Here is a 27,392-nt window from a genome sequence, read left to right on the forward strand (position 1 = left end):
GACAGTATGGCGGCCGCCATGCTAACGAGAAGACCGTGGCTAGCTGGTCATTCCATTGAATCCTATGGGGCGTAAGCGCCACTTTGACATCAAATTACGTTAGAGCTGAAGCGTTTTAAGCCTTTATATGAACATTTTCTATTGTCGGGGTACATACTACATTGTGAAATTGACATAATAATCTCGTAACTGTCTTATCGGCTGAGTAATTAACGTTTTTCGAAAGTCAATGCTAAAGTGTTAAAGGCGCATGCGTCCAGCGAGAGTAAAGCGTCGCCATAGGTCAGACTACGTGCCTACGTCACATGTACGACACCTGAGCCTGCGCAGGAGACCTATGACGAAATAAGAAGACCTAAAAAAACCGTTGAAATTTGCTTCCTCGGTCTCTGCTGCCGTCTACGTGATAGCTCTGTCCATATCTTTTACTGTCTATGCCGCAGACCGCCTCTCTAAATGAAGGTCACATGACCACTGCCCGTAACTGACGCATGCTCAGTTCAGGAACAGGTTGCTTCGAAACTCAGCCGGGAAATGAACAGCTTGGATACTCCCAAAAAGTCATCCAAGGCAGTATTTCAGCCTACTTAATACAATAGAATTGTCTCCATCGATATTTTATTATCTTGCACTTGGCTTACAATTCAGGTACGTTTTTCTAGCACGACAGTACTGCCAGCAACACCAAAACACTTGCAAATAGTAACTTGCAAGCTAGCCGCCACAGCAGCTAGGTATCCAGAGACTGTTAGAGCAAACGTTAATGCTAATAATTATGCCCATAGCGCACTGTTAACTAGGATTTGTTCAAGGATATGGCCATACACAATCACTAAAACTGTTGTCTGTTTAGAAGAACATAGGTTCCATGTTTTTAAGACAGCAACGTTGTTTAGGCAACAATCCTTACAAAAAGAACTGCAGTTATGCGACAAGACACTGCAGTGCAAATTATGTCCAAACTATTGTATTTCTGCTCTAAAGTGCAGTACTGCGCAACGCGACGTATATTTGCATGTTGCATTTTCTTCATATGGACAGAAAATAATTCCTCCGGCAGTGCAGTTTTGTACGGAGTCCCCGAATGACCATGGTGGTGGTAATGTTTTGCTGTAGAGCTGGACATTTAGGCCTATTTGTAGAGCTCATTTTGGAGTTACTGTAGCAACCTAGATGTCCATTCTTATTCTCATGCTTGGATGTAAACATAAGCAACAGAGGATAGAAGGAAGTCTTAAGTTACCATTAGTACCAGTTGGTTTTTTTGCATAGTTTTAGCATTCTTTTAGCTATTGTAGGGACGTTAGAGTTGCAATTTATGTTTTATGACTGGGCTCAATTGGTCCAAACCAACTTGAGGTTATTTGTATGATTTATCAGGATTTCTGAAAATATTGAGTGTACTACGTCTGAGTGGCTTGTCATTCTTGCTCCCAGATTGAAATCATGCCGGTTTACACCGACCAAGATCCATTGAACATGGACAAATGGTTACCGAAGACTCTGCAAAGCATACCCCTACACACTTTAACAGCAAAGTCTGAGTGTGCTGGAAAATATGTGAAGGTTTGGTGCAAAAATAATCCCTCTTGTAATATACTGTATGGCATCCCTACACAGACACATTATAGCCTGAAGTATGGCATCCCTACACAGATAAATGATAATGTACCGCATCCCTGCATGAATAAAGTATGTAAAGGCTTGTACACTTATGCGGTGTGGTGCGACACTACAAGATAAAAGAAATAGAACTCCAGCCCACTACCAGCTGTGCTGACACAAAATTGCAGTTTCACACTTAATTCCACAGAGCCTCATGGCAGCAAGTACATACATACAATGGGGACACATGTATTTCTTTGATCAAATCCCAGATGCATAAACTCTATGTAACTAAGTAATTATTAAGATTATCCTCTGACAACTTATTTAATTGCTCACGTTTTCTGCATATGGTCTGTTTGTCTTACAGGGCAAAGTGGTTTGTAAGGGTCCTTTGTTAAATATGGGCGACCATGTAAAATACCTCCTAAAGTCTGTGATTCAAGGTATTTTCTCGCCTAATAATGCATGACTCACACCTGATTCAGATATCTGGGGCTTTCAGAGCATCAAGCATCATTTTGAAATTAAAATGTATTCTCACCTGTTATTTGAAATGAATATACTGTATTAAACTCATTAGCTGGTGCAGCAAAATAGTAATACAAATAGCAGGCTGATCTTAGTATGGCTACAGTTTGTGATGGTTTGTGCTGTTAGGGTTTTTAATATTTGTTGAGCCACTGGCCAGGAATTACAGTATTTATAAAACAATTAACTGCACAAATATCACACCATGTTTATAGCCCAAACAAATTTGATAATTTCCTGATGATAGAAATTAACCAACTCTGTGTAGATTGAACTAACCCATTAGGTGTTTTGGAAGTGAGACCTCCTAGTTCCCCCATCTGGTGGTTAATCAACCCAGAGATTAGGTTAGACAGACAGTTTGATGAACTTTCTTTCTGGAATACCCCCCTTGAAATAGCCCTAGACTGATGTTGCTTTGAACAACAAACATGTTGGATGATGTCTTGGAAGTCAGAATTTTCACACAGATATGTTTTAATCTTTGTCTAATTTAATCTGTGTAATCGGACATTTCTCTATTGTTTTTAATGTTTTAATCACATTTTGTCTGTAAAAGATTGTTTCACATTGATTTTCTATTGTAAATGATAAAAAAAACAATTATTGTTGCAATTGCATTATGAGAGAAACTGTCTTAGGTCAAAGTGGATGTTGCTTTTCAGGCGCTGTCCTGTAATCAACAGTCTTGAGTTTTGCCGCATTGCACAAATGGTTGTGAAAACTGGCACTGTCTGTCTGTTTATTTTCTAAATCATTTTTCTTTTTCTACTGTCAATTTTCTGTCTTCAGAAGATGTCCCCAAACAGAGCCAAGCATCAAATAACATATCCATCAATGTCGTGTTGTTTGGAGGGCTGGCCAAGGACTTCTCACATGCTGTCAATCAAGGGGTATTCCTTTGCGGCCATATTACAAAACGATAATATAATATACATTTTGGCATGGCACAGACCTGTGATGGCTGTTGTTACCATGGTTCTTTCTTTAGTGTTGGATTCTTGTAGGTTGTAGATTGAGGCACCCAGTGTTGGGAAGTGACAGAATACATGTATTCTGGATTACATATTTAAAATGCAAAATATGAGTAACTGTATTTAAATGCAATTTAAATGGGTGGTATTCAATACCACATTCAATACAGTTACATTGATAACAATTAATGCATTTTAAATCATTATAACATGTAAATTCCAGTATTTTTAACCATACCATGTAGCCTATATATCTCTTAGGTGGCTCATTTAGCAGAATGTGCATGACTGGCTCTCTCTGCCATCTCCTCATGCACTCTTCTGCCTCCGCAGGATGTTGTTGTGTTGTGGGGCTTTACGGTGAGTCCCTCTCCCACCTTTGGGAAAGACAAACTGCATCCCTGTAACCTTAATTTGAATGGCGCCGAGGCTCATGTTCATGTAAGTACATTTGGTTTCATATGACCACACTCTGTCCTGACTTATGATAGCGTATCAATGGAACTCTGGACTTTGGAAACATAAGGCCATGAGCATATGTCCAGAGCACAACCTGCAAATGTCAGTACATCAGTTTTTCCTTACATCAGTGAAGTCGTATCTCTCTGACAATTGTATAAGACTTGGTACAACGCCCTGGCCAACAGCTAGGTGTGGGGCTGACTGACGGAAGATGATGTTCAAACTTTTGATCTGGTCGCAGGTTTGTGCTGCTACAGCGCCTGCAGCAGGAACATCTGGAGCCAGCGCTACTGTGAGATTCTCTCCCTTCCTCCAGCTCTGATTTCCCCATTCTTCTATCTAGACCTCCTTTTGTTAGCATGAAAGTGCATGTATTTGAGAACAGACAATTGTATAGTATGGCCATATTCTAGAAAATGAGAGCTCCTCGATGGTCTCCTCCTCCAGGTCCTAAAGCCTGCTGCCAAGTATAAGTATGTTCCACTGAATGCGCTGAAACATGGATCCCAGGTGAATGTCTACGGAGTCGTGACCTTTTTTAAGTTGCCCTTCCCCACCAAAGGAACAGGTGAGTGCTTTTGTTCATAGAAACATTATCATTTCAATGAATAGTGGAGATCATAAAAGAGATGTGAGATGTATAATCTGTCTGTCTCTCTGAAGTCATATCCCCTCTGTATTCTATGACTCTATATACACTGGTAAATGGCTTATCCACATCTGAAGATTTTCTACCTCTGCTTTTATGATATTGAGCCATCGGTCCCCTTTTTATGGCACTAAAGACTCTTAAGCACTTAGCTTAGACTTAGAGCTGAGATTAGAGCTGAAATGACGGGGAATTGTCAAGCTCTCAAAATCCTTTTCACAGCATTAAAAAATGCTCAGTCAGGTCGTATACGGCCTTTGTTTGCCTCAAGGTGGGATAAGACGGATTTGACTGATGTAGGACTATGGGACATGGTTTTCCATACTGACCAATCTTACACACCATCACACTCTCATACAGTTCTCACACGCTGTCCGACACCTCTGACACAAGGTGAACCATCTTATGCACAGAATATCACTAACACTACAAAGTCATGAGGGAGTCTGATGTGTGAAAGACAGAGTGATGTGGTTTTATGGTGTGTAGGGTTGGATAATGTATAAGAAAGTTGGAAGCATGAGAGAGGTATCAAAAAAGAAGCAGAATTGTTCTCAACAACATCAGATTTTGAAACATAAGGGTAAGCATCAGAGGGAAGACAACGACTTCAACCAAAGCATCCACAGACAAGGGTTGAAAGCTCAAATGAGGGACACCAAACACTATTGTTTACTGATCAGAGGAGTACCCTGAGTGCGGAGGAGAGTCTAGACTTTGATTTGGAGAGCTGATGACAGATGAAGGTGAAGTCCTAGAGCAGTTGTATGGACAACGGGTCTGTTTAGTGTAGTTTGGTTTAGTGCCACTGAATGGCCACAGCCCAGCCTGAGGCTCCACAGGTCCGCCCATAGAGATGAGCTGAGGGGCCACTCTGGGGTGGAGCGGTGGAGCGGTGGAGGAGATCAATAGTGTGCTCACAGCCAGATGGAGGATGCCATCGAAGATTGTAAGGAGTGGTTTATGTTTGATTCAGAATGGACGTGGTAGCAATATGATGAGGGATGGCCGATCGATGATGCTTGAGATGACATGTAAATATAGGCCTACCTTGAGCAGGGCTGTCATGATAATGTCCTTCATGATTCATTCTAAGCAACCAAATAAACAAATGCATTATTTAATACAAATGTTAAGGTCAGATGTAACATAAGTAACAATTTGAATAGAAAGCCTTTCACAGCAATATACAAAGATTGCTGAATGGCAGCTATTGCTATTATGCAAAAAATATTGCTGTCGGTTCAATTAATCATGAGTAGACATTTATGAATGGTTTTGACCAGCTTATCTTTGAGAGTGACGTGTGTTTTTGATTTATTTATTTTGATAGGGACAGTTCTGATTAATCTATGCATAGATGCAATGCTGAGGCTTTCAGTTCTGACTAGTGCTGTTCTGTCATTGCACAAGATCACATGTTCCACATGTTCACATACACGATGTGGTTTGCTTTAAGCCAGCTCTTAGGTTTGTGGTTAAAGCCTGAGGAGCTACAGTATTGCTCTCTCTTTGGGTTGCTGCTTTCTCTCTGTTGAGTGTACAGTACAGTGTGGCAGTGGACAGACACAACTAAGAGTTTAATCATCTCGACCAAATTTCAGCGATTGAAATGAATACTGTTCAGCAGAGGGCAACCAAGGTTTGTTCTAGTAGCAGCGCAGGGACGCCATAGCTGTCTGTTTCCATTTGAGCTTTAATTGGGCTCAGTTAGAGGCTGCTCACTGGACGGGAGTGCTGGGAGAGCTGCGTGGCAGAGGCAGAGTGGCTCCAAACCTGCATACTAATACACATTTCCACATTGGCAAAATTGGGCACTTTTAATGCCACTGTTTTTGGTCCGTTTCCATTCTACTGCTAAACGTTGTGTGTTTCTATAGTGTTTGAATTGAGGTTGTTGGAGGAGGTGACGCATACCTGTGAGGCTCCAGACCTCACTCCTCTCCCTTCAGCCATCCATGTCAGACGTGATGTAGAATCAGACTCAGAATCCACTTTATTGGCCACGTTGGAATAAACTAACAACAACTAAACCGTAAGAATAGAGTGAAGGGCAGTAGAATAAGGCTATGTATAAGAATAAATATGGTATGTACATTTTACAGTATGGGTGGGATAGAGTAATGCATATACTGTAGACCTACTTGTAATGTGTTTGGAGAACACTAATGGCTTTGTGTGCGAGTTGCATCAAGTGTTTCCCTTCTCTACTCTGTAGAAAACTCCCCCCCCCCACTGTGAGTCTTACGGCCAGGCCTCTCTGTAGGAACTCCTCCTGCCGCACCGTCTGCAGCCAGCTGGCTACTGTTCAGTGATCTTGTGCTGTGGTTCTGATGTGTGTGCCACCTTGTTTTCTATTGATGAGGATCCTGTGAAGGGCTTTTTTTCTGAAGAACTGTAGATTTATATATAATTCTGGAATGGCCGTGAGTTATGTTTTTTGATGATTTACTGGAAGCATCAGAGGAGAGTTATTCAGCTCAGACAGGATGTTTCTTTGTTCACTCGTAGAGAGGAAGCATTTCTTCACAACTTTATCTCAGTAAGACACACTGGTATGTTCTAAAGTTACTGAGCTGATACATTATATCAAACTCTGACATAATCTAACATGATGCAATGATTATAAGGAGTACAAAAGATGCATTAGATTTATATGAGTATAAAAAGAATATACAAAATCTATATATGTGTAAATGTATGTAAAGTAAATGGTGATGCAAGGGTTGGGTTGGGTGCCAGGCAAGCAGCTGTATATATGAGATTCATCCTGATTATGTCACTGCTAATGAGAGCCCAAAAGCCAGTCAATAAAAGCCCTGCAGCATTCCTCAGAGGCTGTCACATATGCATCGATGACACTTTAATAGTATGTGGGTTTAGACATGGAGATGTAAAGACCTCAAAGCAATTATGTTGAGGGGATGTGTGTAGTAGCAGACTAAGATCATTGATTATCCGTGTGCTGTACAGATGCAGCCCATTGATGCTAAAGAGCTCAGTTCCACTCCGTGCTCCTCTGGTGTAGCGCGCTGATGTTTTAGTGTGAGCAGGAAGATCTGGCCGTGTTTAATTAGTAGGACCAATGGCTCAGGCTGAACTTTATTGCCTCTGAAGTGACAAGCCACGGTGTGAAAAATCCATGGTGGACCTCGTGGATGAACAGCTGTCCTCATTACAAAGTGCAGTTATGGGCCGTCCTTCCAGAGGAGATGGGCCCATTCTCCTGCTGCTCATGTTTGTGTTTGTCTTTTACCCTCCCAGTGATTTCAGCAGTTCACTTTATACCACTTATATCACTATATATATATTAGGGATACATTTATCTTAGAAATAGTTTTGTTGTAAGTTGCCTGTATTGTGATGTTCACAGATTTCCTCATTGCCAGATAACATTGATTTGAGGCGTAAAACAGCATGGCTGTAAATGTGCAGTGGTAGGGCCATCCTTGCAAATGTGGGCTCTGGGACCTCATGTTAATAATTGAAACATGATGGTGGTTACTGGTTAGAACTCTCTTTTGAATGTTTTCACAAAGGCTCTTGGTGCACAGTTTTCCTTTGTACTGTAATTCCTTTCCCTGTCCCTGTAGTTTAATTAGAAGTTGCGCCGCGGCTACTTCCACTGCTGGTCAAGTTGAAAGGGGTCAGTCAAATGAAAAGAGAGGACTGCCTCCTGGTCACCAAACCCCCCTGAAGACGAGATTGCTCTTCAAAGAAGAAAAAAGTTCAACTGTAATTTGTTTTCTGCGTCTGATTGTCAGTGCTGTCTGTGTTTTTTAGATTACTGTTCAACTTTGAAGCTCACAGACCCATCGGGGGCTACAGTCTGCTGCACTATCTTTTGTGAAAACCAAGAGAACCATCCTAAAATATTCAAGGCGGGCGATGTCATCCGGCTGCACAGAGTGAAGGTAGAGTTACTGGTGCATGGAGCGAGTGTTAAATTAGTCAGAGAGATTCCTAATCATTCTATGCTATCTACACTTTACAGACCACTGCTTTACTGGCCCCAGATCAGTCTTGAAATAAATCCACCTCTATGTAATACTGCCAGAGTACCATTTGCATTAGAAGTCATCATTTTGATATGTATCACTTTCAGCAGGATTTATCCTCTAGTGGGGTGGAAAGGAGATGCTGATATTTTACCGGCTTGCATATGTTTATCATTTGGAAATGTCAGCTGGTCTATTTCATCTGAAATTCTTTCCCATGCAGAGAAATGGCTCTAACTGGTCCTTGCTTGCTTGACCACTACTGTAGGTTCAGACCTTTGGGGGCGCGATGACTCTGGTCACCTGCTGGGGCTGGTCTGCACTGACCTTTGACGGTGCGGTCAGCAGCCCCGTGGTGCCGAGGACCAACAACAAGTCGTTCCACTTTAGCGAAGAGGACCAGCGCATGGTGACGGAGCTGCGGGAGTGGGCAGCCCACGGGCTGACCGCCCTCCGGGACCCCACCGTGCCTCTCTCCGCTGTGCTGCCCAAGCAGTACTTCGACCTCACCTGCCAGCTGCTGGCCAAAGCTCGCCTGGACAGTGCCTGCACTCTCCTCAAGGTACAGTACGCAGCACAGAAAAACAAAGCGCTTCTCATCAGCTTCCAATCTGTTCCTATTCTGTGTGAGCTTCACATTCACCAAGAAGACTGGTGCTGTTCTCTGTGGAAGACTGTAGATGGTTTATGTTGTGTTTGTCCTGGTCTTTGTGTGAAGCGCTTTGAGTGGTCGTTGGGTACTATATAGATAAATGTACCTTACCTTACCTTATATTAAAAAGTAGCTTCTGGAGTGGGGAGGTTTCCAGGGCACATAGACCAACCTCAAAGGCTATGCTTCAAAGTGTCCCCAAGTCCCTCCTGAATAGATTGGCTCCCACTCATTACTGGGAGCATAGAGAATGAGATGATGTTCAGCAGTGGGAGCTCTTGGCCCGTCCTTAAGAGACTAAATCAAAGCTGCGAGGTTGGCCACGAGGCAGCAAGGTGGCCTCCGCTGTCATTTGGGACAAACCCACTGCTGATTACTTTAAAAGAAATTTGATGAAATATCTGTTGGATATTTTATATGTAAATAAATACTAGGGCTGTCCACGACCAAGGATTTCGTTGGTCGACCAGAGGCTGTCATTTACTCCGACTAATCGATTAATCGCCCCCCCCCCCCCAAAAAAAAAAAAAAAAAATTTTTTTTTTTTTTTTTAATGCCCAGCTTTTTTATTATTATTATTATTATTATTATTATTATTATTTTTAATGCCCGGCTGCCAGTAGCCTATCTATGCGCATTTACCACTAACCTCGTGACTGACTGATAAAATGTTTTCTGATTCTGATCTAGCATACATATCTGATATAGCTGATATAGCAAAATCGTTATGCATTGACGGTCATTAGGCTATGCGTGACGCCTGCGATACTTATGACAGGATAGTCTGCAGACGCCTACAGTTAGTTTAAGCTCATATCAACGTATGTATGTAGGCTACTACCCTTGTTGACACTTTTAGTGCAAATCCGCTAACTAGACGAGCGTCAGATTTTCTTTGGCTGGGATAAACTTCTCCCCTAACGCTGATTGTGCATGTAACGTTAATGTTGTGCCCACATACATTGTCAGAAAGGTTCTGCTTCAATCATGATACACACATTTATTCTGACACTTTAGATTTTTTATATTTCAATAGAAATACATTATCTGACAATGTAAACAAATATGCTGCTAGGCCGTTAAGAGTTAGCTATCCGCTAGTAAGACTATCGACAAAAATCAGCTGATGTCGGACAGAATGTCGGACTTGACAGCAGAATTCTCCCACAATACAGGGGGGCGTAATTAGAACGCTCCTGGCGCACAGCAGGACCATAATCCTAAACCTGTCCCCTTTACACGGGCAAATGATTTCAGATTTTGAAATTATGAATGTGTCACAAAAATAATCAGAAAAGACAGACGAACTTTGAACATTCTGAATATTTATTTAAAGTAGGCCTACGTGCCACACGCCTCCTGTTCATGATGATGCAAATGCAACATAGCTATAGGCTAGCAGGCAACGCTACTTACAGTATTGAGGTGGTAATGCATGTTCGTCGTGGACGAGTGATAGGCAAATGATTTACTGCAAAGTTTGCAAATAATCCATCTTTGTCCTTTTGGAAATGTTCCCATATTTTAGATAGTCTTCCAGACATCGTCAAATAAGTGGATGCCTTCTGTTCTTGTCGTGTCACGTCTTCCTCGTCACAACGACTCACGCCCTTCAAATTAAAAGTTGACGCATTTTTTTTTCCTACGACCAATCGACCAACGGAATTCGGTCGAATAAATTTTTTTTTGGTCGACCATCGATTGATCGATTATTTGCGGACAGCCCTAATAAATACATCCAAGCAGTTGCCTTCACACCCATGTTTATCAACATCTGTGAGACTTAAAGCTTCTGATCTTCTTTAAGGTGTGGGATGGCACCCGAAACAGCTGCCCTTTCCTGACTATCCCAGTGGAGCCGGAGGCTTTGGAGGGAGACTGTCCTGCTGGGAGAGACGGGCAGAACCTCATCGCTGACGTGCTGGTTTACGACAACCACGTGGAGGTTGCTCAGGCCCTGAAGGTGAAACGCTCTGCTTCAGTTTCAGCTGAGGCAGCCACTTCCAGAAATATTCTATTTGTTTGCTCCACCAGATCCAAAGCAGATCCTAGCTTTAATTATTCCCTTTCTGTCTTCGGAGGAGTGTACACAGAGACAGAGAGAGACAAAGGCGGCGCTTAGCAGGCACTGAAGGCTTATGCTATGAGGAAGGCACATTCACATTGTCGCCATATTCCTTTTTGCCAAAATCACAGTGACACAATTGAGAGAAAGATTCTGTGAAGACTTTAATGGCTTTAGCTGCATTTTGCACAAAAGGGCGTAGAAGATGGAGGCGAGCCTCAAAGCATATTTGCATTGTTCAGTATAAACTAGCTGCTGTTTTGCTTAAAGGAGTCAGACAATGCAGCAGAGCTCTTTTGGTGTACCTCTGCCTATTTTCCTGAATATCTGAACTTTCCCCATCAGCTGCCATTGCTATCTTTGTGGCCCAATTCTTTGCTTCATTAATGAGTAATGGAAATGATTTGGTAGACAAAGCACTTAAATGCTAGGTATTTATATATCCACGTTTAGTTACCCAAGAAGATGACTTTACTCTACTCTGAGTTTGTTTCATTTCACGCCAGAAAGTGCTCTCAAGTTGTTCTTCAATTAAAACTGCAGTACGACAGACGGTGGGATTCTGGAAACTTTGAATGCCATCCAGGTTTGGTTACCTGTGGAGTTGCTGGTGGGGAGAAAAACACCCCTGTGCTGCTTGATTAAAGTCTGCAACTGACAGTCACTAAACACATTTTGCTAGCTGACTGTTTGAAAACATTGCACATGTTTATCATTAGCAGGCTTTCAACCCACATGCTCCTGGTCCAGCGCTGTGTGTAAATACTGTGGATTTCTCAAGAGTCTCGGTGTTAATAGATATGAATAGGGTATTTGAAGCCATGCTGATGCGTCTGGGGTCTGTCATTTCCAGCGCTGAGTTCAAATGGGCTGGTATAGAGGGAAATGGTGAAGAAAGAGAAAAGGAGGCTATTAAGGCTAAAGCAGCTGAGATAGTGACAGATCAATACTGTCATTACAGCTCACACCACACAGAGATGGGGCTGAGATGGATCTACCCCAACCCCCTGGTTTCACTTGCACACATACACACACATGCACACACGCACACATGCGCACGCACACACACTCAACACATGGAATACCCATTCCCTGGCCTATTGTTTAGTTGCCTATACTCTTCTGCTCTCCAACTTATGCTAGCTCCTGTGTTTTTGAGCACGGCCCAATTTATCTCAAATGTGGGTCATAGTCATTTATTCTGTACTGGCTCCTCTGACTACATTCTTTTTTAATCACTATGTGGGCTCTGGGAAATGGCCAGAGTTGTCAACAAATGATTTGTCTTCATCAGTATCAGCATTACAAGCCCTCTGTACCCCGCTGTAGTCCATTTCTCTAGTCTTTTTTGACAGCACAAGAGGATGTTTCTAGAAGCCATGTCCTTCTCCAGCTCTCTGTCACAATGCTCCCCTTTGACAGAACAATCACATGTATCAGTACTGAGCTGGCAGACCTTGAGCAACAGACTGATCAGTGCTTGTGCTCGCTCGTCGTGAGGGCTTTCTCGTCAGGCCCTGGGCATTGTTGCATGCCTGATGTGTCATTTGCATCATCCATCTCAAGGCAGTTGCCAAAATTAATTCTCATTCAAGTGCACCATTTTGACGCATTCACAGAATGACTGAGTTGAAAGGCGTCTAAATGTGATGGCACTGAAGATCTGATGTAACCTTTGGCTTTAGTGGGGTCATGGAAGTCACAAGACTTTCTGTAGTTGTCAAAAACATGTCAGATATTGAGATGTACTCTGGAAAAAAAATCTGTTTATGTTGTCATCTTAGGGCCAGTTCTAATAGACTGTGATCCTTTTTTGAAGTAAGACATGAAACAATCAATCAACACAATGATCTGCCTTTCAGTCAACCCTGTGTAACAGTCATGTGTTTTCAACAACACATTTCATTCATGATCCATGGTCTTGAGCTGAGCTGTCATTTCTTGCCACTTTTCTTGTTGTGTGTTAGTTGGAAGAAAGCTCATCCCCCTTGAGTGAGTATTTTATATTCCGTGTTACCACAGTAACCACACCTGGGAGGTGCTCTGAATATTAAATAGCTGTAAGATACAAAAGCTTGTTTGCTTGCAAATTAAAGGACACAGTTGTTAGCATGATCAAAAGTTGTTTTTTTTCTCAGCTTTCTAAAGTCACAGGTGAGGAAATCCTCAGAGCATTCTTTTTTCTCCTTGTGTGTGTGTGTGTGTGTGGTTTTTTTTTAATAACAAATCCTACTGTAGTTTTACTAATCCTATATTTTGGCATCATGCTGTCTTTTCATCTGGCCATCTTCTTTCTGTTCACAATATTCATTAGTAAAAAACATTTGCAAAAAAAAGAGCAGTAGCCAGGCTAGTCCTGGTGATGATGATGATCACATAGTAGCGTTTTGTAAGCAAAACTGCTTGTTCTCGATCTTGATCCCATTGGATTCTTGTGGGATGTAAGATGTTGAAATTGGAGTTTATTGGGCTTGGTCTGTTTAATCACATTAAATGTATGTATTTATTTCACCCTTGAGAATTGTATCATTTAAAGTAAATATAACAAGCCTTGATATTGAGCAAAACAAGCAGAAATGCAGATTATTCAATCTCGGCAATCCTAAAATGAAGTTATATGAAATACATTGTCGCCATCTAGTGGCTGACATTAAATTAAAGATCAAATAAAACAGCAATAATGTGTCATCTGAATTTGTCACACCACAGACATATATGTTATTTAGCACTTGTCTGCATTTGATTGAATTAAAATATCACTAAATATTATGTTTCCAAATTGTCCAATCACAAATCCATGTTGTCTTCAATCGAGATTTCTGAAAGATTTATGATCGCTTGTACATTTACAGTAGGCATCCAGGCAAGATGCATTTCATGGGTGTGGACATTACTGCCAATAAAACTGTAGCCTGTAGTAGACAACAACAATGTTATCAGTAACTTGAAATGAAAAAGGAGAACTTCTGATATTCTAGTGCCCTATACCATATTTGAGATGCCTTTGTGGTGTTAGGAGGGTTATGCTTAGAGGGCTATGTATAGACATGTGCGTCATAGGTCACCGCCCAAAACATCCTGATCTCAGACATTTTTCATGGTTCCTCAGAAAAGTTTCATGGTTCAGATTTACAATTTCTTACTACAGTGTTCGCTGTCTTTTCCCATGTATTCAGGAATGTTTGGCCAAGCAAATATTTTAATTTACTTTAGTCAACTAGCACAAAAAAGTATTTTAACCCTCTGCTGTTATTTTACAGTCATCAGAAAGATATGCTAGATGTATTTCCCCTGTACTCAAAGCATCAGTGCACTACCCCAGATTAAAGAAGTACCATAATCTGACATAGCCATGCCCACTGGGATTATAAGCATCACATCATCCAGCTATTCTACCTGTGTTGTGACCTGAGTATTTGGTGTGATCTGTTGGCAGCCTGGCATGTTCTTGTGCATCTACAACCTGCACGCTGTGCCACAGGCGGTGCCTGGAGAGGACTGCTCAGTGAGAGAGGTCCTGAGCTTCCACCTGCATGGGGGCGCGTCCTACGGCCGGGGGCTCTGTGCCCTGCCCTCCAGCAGCCCCGACGTGGCCAAGCTCCAGAGGTACAGTACACTCCTCTCCTCCTCTTACAGCCCACACTGGTCACTAGAGACGTGGCCAAGCTCCAGAGGTATAGTACACTCCTCTCCTCTCCTACTCTTACAGCCCACACTGGTCACTAGAGACGTGGCCAAGCTCCAGAGGTACAGTACACTCCTCTCCTCTCCTCTCCTCTCCTCTCCAGCCCCACACTGGTCACTAGAGACGTGGCCAAGCTCCAGAGGTACAGTACACTCCTCTCCTCTCCTCTCCTCTCCTCTCCAGCCCCACACTGGTCACTAGAGACGTGGCCAAGCTCCAGAGGTACAGTACACTCCTCTCCTCTCCTCTCCTCTCCTCTCCAGCCCCACACTGGTCACTAGAGACGTGGCCAAGCTCTAGAGGTACAGTACACTCCTCTCCTCTCCTCTCCTCTCCTCTCCAGCCCCACACTGGTCACTAGAGACGTGGCCAAGCTCCAGAGGTACAGTAGACTCCTTTCCTCTCCTCCTCTTACAGCCCCACACTGGTCACTAGAGACGTGGCCAAGCTCCAGAGGTACAGTAGACTCCTTTCCTCTCCTCCTCTTACAGCCCCACACTGGTCACTAGAGACGTGGCCAAGCTCCAGAGGTACAGTAGACTCCTTTCCTCTCCTCCTCTTACAGCCCCACACTGGTCACTAGAGACGTGGCCAAGCTCCAGAGGTACAGTACACTCCTCTCCTCTCCAGCCCCACACTGGTCACTAGAGACGTGGCCAAGCTCCAGAGGTACAGTAGACTCCTTTCCTCTCCTCCTCTTACAGCCCCACACTGGTCACTAGAGACGTGGCCAAGCTCCAGAGGTACAGTAGACTCCTTTCCTCTCCTCCTCTTACAGCCCCACACTGGTCACTAGAGACGTGGCCAAGCTCCAGAGGTACAGTACACTCCTCTCCTCTCCAGCCCCACACTGGTCACTAGAGACGTGGCCAAGCTCCAGAGGTACAGTACACTCCTCTCCTCTCCAGCCCCACACTGGTCACTAGAGAAGCGGCCGCTCTGCAGGTTATCACATGGCCAAGAGCCAACTGCCAAGGAGTGATTTATTAGTAAACCCAATGAATGGACGTGTACTGCCATAAAAGATGCACTGGGATGGCATGAGGTATGAGCCTGCCTGCTGTTCTGTCTGTCCAGAGCGCTGCAGTCCTGTGCTGAACAGATGGAGGGGGACATGAACAGCTCCTTGGATGACCTGTCCTGGTTTACAGCATCACAGTTCATTGGTGAGTAGCATGGCAACATTTTGGGCACATTTGCCTTCATACTCACTGGCAAGCATTGATGTTGCCTAGATTTCTATGCAAGTTTTACAGATTAAAAATTCTATTTCAGATGGAGTCACTTGGGAATGTCAAACAGGTTTGTCATCCACTTTTCTGTCCACCCATATTCCTAAAAATCAACTGGGGCATTTTGAATTAACAGGGTATTATTTTTTTTTTAAGTCTTATATTTAATATTGTCAAATTAAGGCCTTACATTATTGGTAGGTTAAACACCAATTCCCACAATGTGCCTGTGGCTGCAGCTAAAACATTTCAAACCAGCTTAAAATGCTAGTTTGAAATGTCTCAAGCAAGTTTATTTATTACCTGGCTTGTTCCAATAAATATGCCATGTCTTATCATGCTAACTCTAATAGGCTGCTAGGCTATGCTAAGAAGTGTCCATTTAGGCCTAAGACATCTTCAGAAAGTCCGATAACGTAAGACACAGAAATTGTCTTTGTTTTAAGCACTGAACAATGTCCAAATCAAAATGTCAAAAAGATAGAAAACCCATGTAGGTAACACACACTCAAATCTTACTGTAATTACTAATAGGATAGCGTTTACATGTAATTTGTAGAATGTTAATCTCCAACACACACACACACACACACACACACACACACACACACACACACACACACACACACACACACACAGAGAGCGCCCAAAGTTGTAAATTGAGTTACATTTTTCATTACAGATGTTTCATATTCATACTGTATATATATATATATATATATATATATATATATTTCTCTCTCTCTCTCTGTGTGTGTACTGTGTGTGTCTGTCTGTCTGTCTGTCTGTCTGTCTGTCTGTCTGTCTGTCTGTCTGTCTGTGACAGTGCGGAAATGCACACATACTCTTCAAAAGGTGTCTTTGGCTCATGTGAAGAGCTCCTCCCCTCCTGGGGTGTTCCATGTTGAAGCCCAGGTCAAGTCCTATCAGCCCAAGAGACTCTACCAGTGTCTGAAGCTGTTCTGTTCCCAGTGTAAAACCATGTAAGTGTGCATGCAGGGTCAGCCCTGAAATGTCATCAACTACCCACATACAGTACACGCTGCTTACAGCCAATAAGGCAAAACCAGGCCACACTGCACCATACTGTATCTTACTTGATTTGACCTCATGAATCGGTTCATGAACTTGAAGGAGTACTACATTTACTTGTGCTGGTATCGTACTGCTCTGTGATTGGAGGAAACGCTGCCATTTTCCCCCTCTTGTCTTTGTCAGTGAGGAGATTCCAGACCCTGCGACTCTGAGGGCAAGGTTTGGGCAGGCTGTGAGGGACACCAGGCCCTGCCGGGCAGCCTGGGCTGATAGCGTGACCACGGATACCCAAGATCACAGCCGGCAGATCACCCTGCATGTGTCCTCCAAGAGCCCGGCACACAGTGACTCTAAACTTATCTTTGTGCAGGGTGAGTGAGGCAACCTTTTACTGGGTGACATGATTGGATTTGTCAGACCTAATATTCATTTGATTAGATACGATTAGATTAGATTAAACTTTATTGTCATTGTGCAGAGTACAAGTACAAAGACAACGGAATGCAGTCTCAAATTCAGACTCTTTACTCTGAAGTCACTTTACACCATAACCATTTGAAGCGTTTTTCAATCACCCATCTGACATTTGTGTATTGGTGTCTTGAATTTCCCCTTGGGGATCAATAAACTATCTATCTATCTATCTGGTAGAGATAGAACTCCATTAGGATCATTGTAGCAATTAATAGCGGCAGCACTGTGGGTGCATATTCCTTCTGACCAGAGCATATTTATACACTTCACTTCTATTAAAATGAACAGGTACACATACAGAAACAAATTGGTGTATTTCTGTCTCAGTCAGGCCCACGTCGTGCCTACTGTGTACATTCTGAAGTAAGAGCCAAGCTAACGTGGCAAGTGCAGCCACGTATGGAGATTTCTGTTCCCAGATCAGATAAACAACCTGTTTGGGATGAGTCTGCACAGAGCCTGCTGTTGGCCATTGCTTTTGATATTAATCAGACAGAAGGGGTTCCAGGTTAGAAATTGGCCATGATGAGTTAACAAGACGCTGCCTGTTTGCTCTAATCCAAAATGATGATTAGAATCAACTGCCTTCGCTCATTGTTCTAGCAGAACAAGGCATTGTCTGGGCGTTCTCTTAAAATATCAACTGAGTTTATACCTAAACCTAAGAAATACCTTGGTAAGGATTACTATTCTATGACCATTGTGTGTCTGTCTGTAGAATCTAAATGTCTACTCAATTGTCTTCCACAGGTGCAAGCTTTGACGAAATATGCCACCTCTCGTCTGATGAGGAATTCTTGATTCCTGTGAAGTCCTCGAGGGGCAAGCTGACCTTCCTTGACAGCATGGTCCCTTTCCTGTTCAGAGGGAAAAGGCAGTTTTATGGGTCAGTTCATCAGAGAATACAAAACCATGAACCACAATTAAAGGAGAAATCCCATTCTTACATTGATCTTGATCGCTAGACATCGACTACTGTCGATAGGAAAAACACAATCAAAGTCGGTGCTACCAAACTGGACTAGCTGCAGCTAATGGTCAGAGCCCCCAATGATCTACAGTGCTAGTTGTGGGGGCATCATCTAAACATGCCTTTTTGCCTTTTAACACACTCAAAATATCATTAAAAGGTCTATGCAACATGAACACTGTCCTTACGTGACAAAATGATGTCGTTCAATGTCTTTAATTAGTCTGTTTTTTTGGCAACATGTCATTGTTGCTTCTGTCTATTGTACTAGCACAATCGTGGACTACTGTCATCACTACTGTCGTTAGATCTCTTTACATTAAAGGAAGTATTTTTCTTAATCTCGCTGCACTTTTGAAATCAAATGATTGTGTTCTAGCTGCAGACAGTGTTCCGTCCGAAGACTTGTGAAGTGTGTTGAAGGCATAGAGGTCTGGAATGAGAGGAGCATTTCTGAAGGTAAATCATCAAATGGAAATAACCAGTGTAACCTGTATGATTAGCTTAGTTCACTCACAACTGTGAAGTTGAAAACAAACGTCTTTACAACCCAGTTAGTGTATGTAGAAAGATATTCACAATTAGTGATCATTCAGTGTCTGATGTGAAGAACAGTAGCAGCAGCATTATTTATTCATATTGTTTCATATATAATATATTTCACACATTCATATTATTTAGCAGACAGTGGCCCCTTGATATATTGTCCTGAGTGTAACTCTCTCTCTCTCTCTCTCTCTCCCTCTCCCTCTCCCCCCCCCTCTCTCTCTTTCTCTCTCTCCCTCTCCCTCTCTCTCCCCCTCTCCCTCTCTCTCTCTCTCACTCTCTTTCTATCTCCCTCTCTCCCCCCCTCTCTCTCCCCCTCCCTCCAGGCCTGGGGCTCCAGCTGATGGAGTATGTGTTGGTGATGAAGTTTGAGCTGGATGATGGCACAGCCACACTGGAGGCCTTGCTGTTGGAGGACTCTGTAGGCAAACCACCTTCCCACCCCATAGACAGGGTTCCCACGGGGCATGGAAGTTCCAAGTCTACTCCAGACAGGGAAAGTCAGGGAATTGTATCATATTTGAGGAGGAAGTCATGGAAAATGTGTTTGTTGTAGCAGTTTGCAATTTACTTGAAGGAAAATACATTAGGCCTTCTACAGATTCTGTATATTTGCATGTAGAGTTGACTAGTTTGTGTATATCTGGTTATTAGCTTTACTGCTTGCTTGAGTGGTTGTGAGTAGGCCAACGTTGCTCAGTATTGCATCAGTCATTATAGGTCATGTTCTGGTTCTGTTTTCTCAGTTTTTTGTCAGGAAAAGTCATGGAATTTTACATTGACTTACAGTGGGAACCCTGGATAGACCACACACACACTACCTTTCCATCATAGAGCACACACACCACCTTTCCATCATAGAGCACACACACCACCTTTCCATAAGATAGAGAACACACACCACCTTTCCATAAGATAGACCAATACATACTGTACATAAGTCAGTGAATGCAGAAGGACTGGCTCGTCTGATCACTGTTTTCCCCTCCACCACCACAGGACAGCTTCTTCCATGTCTCTGCTGAAGAGCTGACCCACAGTCAGGAGGCACAAGAGAAGATCCAAAAGATCATGGATTCTTTACACCCACCAGACAACAGCACGTGTAAGAGTGAATTCCCATGTGATTAATTCCTATAATCCAGAGAGCAACAACAAAACTTACTGTGCTTTTCTATGCTATGCTTTCCAGTTCAGCCCTCCATTTTAAGGTATTTGCTAACTATGGAAGTGTGGCTTTTAAGCAGCCAGATTGTCTTTGGCAGCATCAACTTTTTGCTTATTGCATGTGGCCGTAAACCATGGACATGCGTTCAGCTCTTATTCCACATACTTTTTGTCCTATACTGATATAGGTCATGTCAGTGATGTTAACATACTACTGTACATCACCTACTGTACCTTAAATCAGTTGTAACCTTATTGTATGAAGAATGAATGTGACCAGTTGTAATCTTATTGTATGAAGAATGAACGGGACCAGTTATAATCTTATTGTATGAAGAATGAACGTGACCAGTTATCACCTTATTGTATGAAGAATGAACATAACCAGTTATCATCTTGTATGAAGAATGAACATAACCAGTTATCATCTTGTATGAAGAATGAACGGATTGCTTTCCTCTCTCATTGCAGTGCAGCGTCCTTGGTTGGAACTTTGCCTGAGTTTATATGCTGTGGATGAAAACGGCCAGAGAGAGGTCCACTGCCAGATTGTCAACACCCAGACCAGGGGAAGTGCTGTAGAGCAATAAGAAGCATGTTTGGATACTGTATTTATATGTGTATACTGTGTTTTGTATAATATGTTTAAGTTAAGTTCTAAGCAATTTAAATATGTTTAAGTTCAAGAAATCTTCATGTTAAGTTAAGTAATGTGAATGTTGTGTTCATATAGCTGATACAGCTTTTTGTGCTGTAAAAACCTCTGAAAACATCTTTGGAAGTATTGTTAAATAAAAAAACTAATTCTAATTGCAATTTATTTACCTTATTTTTTTATGCAGGGTTATGTTAAGAGAATGTCGGATCATAACTAGGCCTACTATGAGACAAAATAACTTTTCCCGTTTAAGTAGATGAGGCGAGAAAATCATGTGGTAAAATCTTTCAGTTTTCAAATGAACCTTTAGTCTGGATTACGGAAATATATTTAAATTCTAAATGTTTTCATTTAGCCTACTAAACATAACATAAGCAATGGTGTTTTTTTTATCAGTTAAAAACTATGCATAATGTTTCTTATTTCATTTCATTCACAATTAATTTGCAGTTTTCATAGGTTGTCATGTGTGAGCTGTCAAGACAATAGAGAGGGGAAAAAACATTTTGCTTCTTGGTCCTCACAGTGGCGCACTCATCCCTAGCGCTGCTGCTCCGTCCTTTGCGTCTGACCATGATGGCCCCCATCCCCCTTGATAGCGCAGAACGCGGCCGCACGCTGGAGTTCCTCGCTGGCCGTCAGGCGGGCGCGCCCGAACTGCCCCTCATCCCTGCTGAGACGATGGATGTACTTTCCAAGCTGGAGATAATATCAGATCTGTAATTTGTTGTTGCTGCCATCGCGTTTATTTTCGGAGTAACTTCAACTTGCATTTTAGGATGATGGTAGACCTGGTCACCAGCCATGCCTGTTAGGAACATTTCTGTTTTAAATATTGACTGAAGGATTGCGATTTTGGGTCAACATTTTGTCAGCATTTTGAAGCTATGACTTGACGGTGATTTTTGACGTTAAGTGTACAATTTGAAGAATCTGTAATATGCACATTAATGCGCTCTCACGAAGCACGCAATAATGTTTTTGCTCTTTAGGCTTACTTTTTTCTTGGGTAGTTTGGCGCTGGTCACTGTCTTGTCAGAGGCCAGGATCTCCAATACGGATGGAAATTCTAGTGGAATAAGGATGAAAACGGTCAACAACAGCAGGCTGGCAGAGGGATTATCAAGGCGCAGCCCGACTCTCCGTGAGACTCACAGAGAAAGAGTGCACTCCACAGGTGCGTCAGGTTTGGATTCGGAGAGGACTTCAACTACTGAGAGTGAAGCTCATTCAACAAAACATGGTAGGCCTAATTCCGATCATATGTTATCAAGGCGAAATGAAATCTCGAGTAATCACCTCGAATTTCTTGGGCATGGAGTCAACAGCCAAACACAGGGGATTGAAGTGCCAGGAACCGCCAGTAAAGCAACATCCACACACTCGGACTCGGAGCATCGCCTTGCGGGACAGCCCAGAGTTAGAAGAGTTGCGGAAGACAGCAACACAAAAGATGTGGATTTAGCAACATCAAATACCATGTGGGAATCTATGCCGAAACCTATGGCACAGAATTCAACAGATTCTCCTTTCGATTTCACCAGAAATGGCGATTTATTAACTGTGCCAGATCATGATTTCGACGAAATCACCCCCTTGATTCCCCTGGTTACACGAAGAAGAGACAACGAAGTGAAAAATCCCTTTTACCCTGTAACATCTGAAACATATGGGGCATATGTGATTTTGATCTTTTCTGTCATAATCTTCTCCGTTGGGATTCTCGGCAACATTACAATTATGTGCATCGTTTGTCACAACTACTACATGCGAAGCATCTCCAATTCCCTCCTGGCCAATCTTGCTTTTTGGGATTTTATTATCATATTTTTCTGCCTGCCTTTAGTCGTTTTCCACGAGTTGACAAAGGACTGGCTACTTGGAGAATTCTCTTGCAAGATTATTCCATATATTGAGGTAAGTGTTCTCACCAGTGCAATAGAGAGAACATTGCTTAGTGCTGAAATGCCATTGCAACAAAATTCCACCCAACTGCACTGTCTGGCTGAGGATCAGTTAGCCAATGGGTAAGGCCTTCTTTGTGTCAATACTGTCAGGAAGGCCACAGATTAATACATTGTAATTAGGTTTTATGGCTTTGCCCTTTTTTACAGACAGTTCATATAACATCATTGTGCAGAGAGCATTAAAGCAACTTATGCTACAGTTACATTGGATTTCACTGCATTCTCCCTGCAGGAAATGGCTTGCAGGTCTTACACATACCCTGGATAAGGACAGATCATGAACTGCTGATACTGTATACTGTAGCTACCAAACACCTGCAACTGGTCCTACTTGTTTAGTGTCTCATCTGAGCTGAAATTTAGTGACTGAAGAAGACAGGCCTACAGTAGGTCTTGTATTTCTCAAGGTTCACAGTCTTTTGAGTAGCAGACCTAATATGGCTTATTCAGAGGGTCTCCACAGATCTAGTCAGACAATTAATCTGATAAAGATTACATTAGTGCCCCAGTAAAGTGCAGTTTAATCAGGCAAGTGGTGTACACTAATAACCAGGGAGCAGGGGCTAATTAATTAGGTTAGTAAACCAATAGAACCCAGTCTTCATCGATCGAGTGTTGAGTTGTGCACAGGTGGCTGTAGCACCACATCTAAATGGAGTCATTGGCATAAGAACATGCCTCACAGGTTTACATGAGGACATCATATCTGAGCATGTGTGTTAACTTACTCTTCTAGAGCTGCCTTGCACACAACATGCACTGAGCATGTCTGCTCACTTCTAGACATCACTGCTTGACTTGACATTGGCAGAAACATTAAACATGAGATCTTAGATAGGACCAGACACCTACTGTAGGTATCTTCTAGTGGCCTATACAGTAGATGAGAGAATGTGAGGTTAGCTTGTTTTTGTGTTGAACCAGTCAAACAAAGCACAAGAGATTTGTTTCAACATCTCAATGCAGTTGTGGTTCTGAACGTTCCCTATGACCCAGCAGACAGGCCACCTGCACTGGGACTGTGACCCAGCAGAGAGGCCACCTGCACTGGGACTATGACCCAGCAGACAGGCCACCTGCACTGGGACTATGACCCAGCAGACAGGCCACCTGCACTGGGACTATGACCCAGCAGACAGGCCACCTGCACTGGGACTATGACCCAGCAGACAGGCCATGCTGCTGTGGACTGAAGTTGGGCCTCATCACACAGAGGTCCCTCAGCTTGCTGCCCTTCATTGCCCAGTGTGGCACAGACCAGTGTGTATCAGCACTACTGTCATGAGGCAAATCTTGTGCTGCTTAGTTACTGTAAGCACACCTTTGCTCAAGTTTCTGGAAGAATGAGATGTGATGAATATCCTCACTGATATAATGGTGTTCCACTATGTTCCACCACACAACATGCAGGCAAACCAGCATAGAGCTTTTCTCTTTAGCGATGTGTGTGTTGGAGTTTCTGACAGGTGATCTGTGTGTCACCCCTCCAGGTGGCTTCGTTGGGCGTGACCACGTTCACGCTCTGCGCCCTGTGCATCGACCGCTTCCGCGCCGCCACCAACGTGCAGCTGTACTACGAGATGATCGAGAACTGCACGTCCACGGCCGCCAAGCTGGCGGTCATCTGGGTGGGCGCCCTGCTGCTGGCGCTGCCCGAGCTGCTGATCCGCCAGCTGGTGACGGAGGAGCGCGAGCCGGCCGAGGTGACGCCGTGCGAGCGCTGCGTGGTGCGCATCTCCACGACTCTCCCCGACACGCTCTACGTGCTGGGCCTCACCTACGACAGCGCGCGCCTCTGGTGGTACTTCGGCTGCTACTTCTGCCTGCCCACGCTCTTCACCATCTGCTGCTCGCTGGGCACGGCGCGCAAGATCCGGCAGGCCGAGCGCGCCAACGTGCGCGGCAGCCGCAAGCAGATCCGGCTGGAGGGCCAGATGAACTGCACGGTGGTGGCGCTGGCCATCGTCTACGGCGCGTGCGTCATCCCCGAGAACCTGTGCAACATCGTGTCCGTCTACATGGCGGCGGGCGTGGCGCGGCGCACGCTGGACGTGCTGCACCTGGTCAGCCAGATGCTGCTGTTCTGCAAGTCGGCGGCCACGCCCGTGCTGCTGCTGGCCCTGTGCCGGCCCTTCGGCCGCGCCTTCATGGACTGCTGCTGCTGCTGCTGCGAGGAGTGCGGCCCGCCGCGATCGTCCTCCTCGGCCACCGCCGGCGACAACGACAACGACCAGGAGCGCGACGCCGCCGCCACCGAGCTGGAGCTGTCGCCCTTCAGCACCGTCCAGCGCCGCGAGGTGTCCTCCTACACGCCTGTGGGAACGCACTGTTGACCAGCCCCACGGGGCCCGCACCAGCACAGACACACCGCGTCTATAAAGGGCTCTTTAGTTCCACCACAGAGGAGCGCATGTGATGGTGCGTCTTCAGCGTGCAGCGTGGAGAAGGAGAAGCGGTCAGTACAGTAGGTGAGCTGTAGGCACAGCACTGGTCAAGCGTAGAGCGCCGTTTGGGACGCTTGTATAAGTCTACACACTTGTTAAGTAGAACTAAAGCTGTGGTATGTAAACTCTGATACTGCAGTGTTGGCACTTTTTCAGAGCATCAGTCAGTCTGCTCAGTACAGACAGTGGGAATCTAAATATAGGAAGCACCGTGTTTATTAAATGACCTGCTGTTCACCATCAAGTCCTGTATTGCCTCCAAATGCTACACTATGCACTGATTGTACAAAAACAACTGCAAGCTGTGAGTCAAATTGAACATCCTTTGAGACTTGAACCATGTATTAAGGTCATCACGCCATAGACAGTTTACTTCAGGGCAGGTGTGCGTACAATGTATGTGAATTGCCATTGCTGTTTACAAAGGGCAAATGTCTACATAGGGAATAGGTTGTTTTAAGTTGATAGAAATGAATGATGAATTCACCATTTTTAATTATTTGCACTGCCCTGTAGCCCAGCTTTCACTTGAGATCAGAAGGAAAAATAATATATATTAAGAATGGTTGTACAGTAGTATGTTTTTGGATAATGATTCTTGTGAATCAGTTAAACCGATGCCTAGTTCCCTTACTATGTGAGCATTCCAAGTCTGTATTTGTTAGCCGAATGTGTGATCCACCCCAGTGTGCTGCTGGAGCGGTTGTTTTTAGCTAAGGATTGTTACTTTAGTAATAAAAAGCAAAAGCTATGATTCATCTCTCTCCATTTTAAAACCGTAATAGTCCCAACAGTAAAGGCTCTTTTTTCTGAAGCAACAATGATTTCGATTTCCATGGACATTTTTCTCTTCCCAACTCTGAATATTTGATGATGTTGATTATAGTTACCGGTAATTTGGTGTTGCTGGCACATAACTATAGTTTTATAGATATGAATGTATCATGACCACACCACAGTATGTTTATGTCCAAAATATGAAGGTAAACCAGCTTCATCCTCCAATATTGATCATTCTCTTTATTTAAAGAAAATAAGAAATGCTTTACAAAATAGATCAGAAAAGCAATGACTTCATCTGTTGGTATAGAAATGTAGAAATTATTTTGTTGGTCTAAAAATGTAAGAATGATGTAGAGCCGTGTCCTTATAATTGAGGCTTAGCACCGGCTGTATGTTCTGGTCATCTGGCTGCCATGACATCACCACCATACAGTAGTTGACCGGAGCACACAGTGGCCATTGTTTCAGAGCCATCGCTGCAGCAACAGCAAGGCTCCAGATAGAAGCGGCCAGGCTCTGTGACGTGTGAGGCAGTGGGCAGCAGCGCGGCGCTCCAAAGCCAGGAGAACGCTGGAGAGATCCCGCCTGGGCTCCCACAGGCTGCTGCCTCGGAGGCTGGAGGCCTCGTCTCTCCGTCTGGAAAGTCTCAGTGGGAATGGATGTCTTCCAGACTGTTATGTAAACTCAGACGCCTTCTCTTGTTATACTTGTATATGCCGTCTGATTCATTCAGTAGATATTTGAGCAGCTGTACGGCTCGCTCAAGAGTGTGAGTGACCGTAGAGATTCTTTTGTAGCTGGTTATCATGCACAGATGCGTGTTAAAGGGACACTTCACCGATGAGCATTAAGCTTTGTATCTTTAGAAAACCAGTCATGTTTTTGAATGGTCGTGCATCATTCCCTCAGTTTGCCTTGAGATGGGAGAAGTACGGATTTCAATGTTGGACTTCCTGCTTTCAATGATGTAAAAATCGTCATTTTACATCATTGAAAGCAGGAAGTCCTATTCATGGGTTTCATTGAAATCCGTATTTCTCTCATCTCAAGGCAAACTGAGGGAATGATGCACGACCATTCAAAAACATGACTGGTTTTCTAAAGATGCAAAGCTTAATGCTAATCGGTGAAGTGTCCCTTTAAATGTCTTAGACTATTAATTCCACAAGCAAGGGTCAGCAGTTTCAGGCATAGTTCCTTGGGTCGTGGAATGAGAATTGCCGGCTCTCTCCCACTCAGGAGTATGAAAAGGCTGTGTGCAGGAGGAGCCCAGCTGGACAGGGCCACAGCTGCACAAAGGCCTCCATTCTCCCTCAGCTCACTGACCGCCCTGTTTGCATTTGAGCATTTTCTCCCGAGTCACCAAAAGCATCCCAAAATGAGCAGATGTGGTTACCTCATCTCACAAAGATCCAGATCTGATCAGCATTGCTTGTGTAGCATATCATACAGTTCAAGTTTATAATACAGTATATTTTACATTTGCAGTAGTGAG

The 27,392-nt window shown here is 43.6% G+C and overlaps 2 protein-coding genes across 4 annotated transcripts; both read left to right on the forward strand.

The window, feature by feature from the left end:
- The first annotated feature begins 487 nt into the window (after window positions 1-487).
- On the forward strand, window positions 488-20,861 carry pot1 (protection of telomeres 1 homolog). 3 transcript variants are annotated; one of them, XM_062548276.1, is made up of 21 exons: window positions 489-648; window positions 1,438-1,566; window positions 1,976-2,051; window positions 2,929-3,029; window positions 3,444-3,551; window positions 3,814-3,864; window positions 4,020-4,140; window positions 8,005-8,135; window positions 8,488-8,781; window positions 10,679-10,834; window positions 14,373-14,542; window positions 15,699-15,787; window positions 15,897-15,923; window positions 16,680-16,836; window positions 17,072-17,259; window positions 18,113-18,248; window positions 18,712-18,791; window positions 19,205-19,299; window positions 19,878-19,983; window positions 20,517-20,683; window positions 20,715-20,861. In XM_062548276.1, the coding sequence occupies exons 2-20, from the start codon at window positions 1,447-1,449 to the stop codon at window positions 20,633-20,635; spliced, it is 2,325 nt and encodes a 774-aa protein (XP_062404260.1). In that variant the 5' UTR covers window positions 489-648; window positions 1,438-1,446; the 3' UTR covers window positions 20,636-20,683; window positions 20,715-20,861. The 3 variants fall into 3 exon arrangements, with proteins under 3 accessions (XP_062404261.1, XP_062404260.1, XP_062404259.1); XM_062548277.1 differs by having other exon boundaries at window positions 488-648; window positions 2,932-3,029; window positions 20,517-20,861; XM_062548275.1 differs by having other exon boundaries at window positions 20,517-20,861.
- A 560-nt stretch (window positions 20,862-21,421) lies between these two features.
- gpr37a (G protein-coupled receptor 37a) lies at window positions 21,422-26,111 on the forward strand. The gene is made up of 2 exons (XM_062547445.1): window positions 21,422-22,620; window positions 24,161-26,111. Exons 1-2 carry the CDS (start codon window positions 21,679-21,681, stop codon window positions 25,001-25,003), a joined length of 1,785 nt encoding a protein of 594 aa, XP_062403429.1. The 5' UTR covers window positions 21,422-21,678; the 3' UTR covers window positions 25,004-26,111.
- Window positions 26,112-27,392: the final 1,281 nt, after the last annotated feature.

This window comes from Sardina pilchardus, chromosome 10 (genome assembly GCF_963854185.1).
Source record: "Sardina pilchardus chromosome 10, fSarPil1.1, whole genome shotgun sequence".
NCBI classification, from domain to species: domain Eukaryota; kingdom Metazoa; phylum Chordata; class Actinopteri; order Clupeiformes; family Clupeidae; genus Sardina; species Sardina pilchardus.

Coding starts and splice junctions, on each gene's coding strand:
- gpr37a (XM_062547445.1), top strand. CDS start 21,679: ATGTTTTTGCTCTTTAGGCTTACTTTTTTCTTGGGTAGTTTGGCGCTG. Junction 22,621..24,160: donor AGATTATTCCATATATTGAG/GTAAGTGTTCTC, acceptor TCACCCCTCCAG/GTGGCTTCGTTGGGCGTGAC.
- pot1 (XM_062548275.1), top strand. CDS start 1,447: ATGCCGGTTTACACCGACCAAGATCCATTGAACATGGACAAATGGTTA. Junction 8,136..8,487: donor TCCGGCTGCACAGAGTGAAG/GTAGAGTTACTG, acceptor CCACTACTGTAG/GTTCAGACCTTTGGGGGCGC. Junction 19,984..20,516: donor CCCACCAGACAACAGCACGT/GTAAGAGTGAAT, acceptor CTCTCATTGCAG/TGCAGCGTCCTTGGTTGGAA.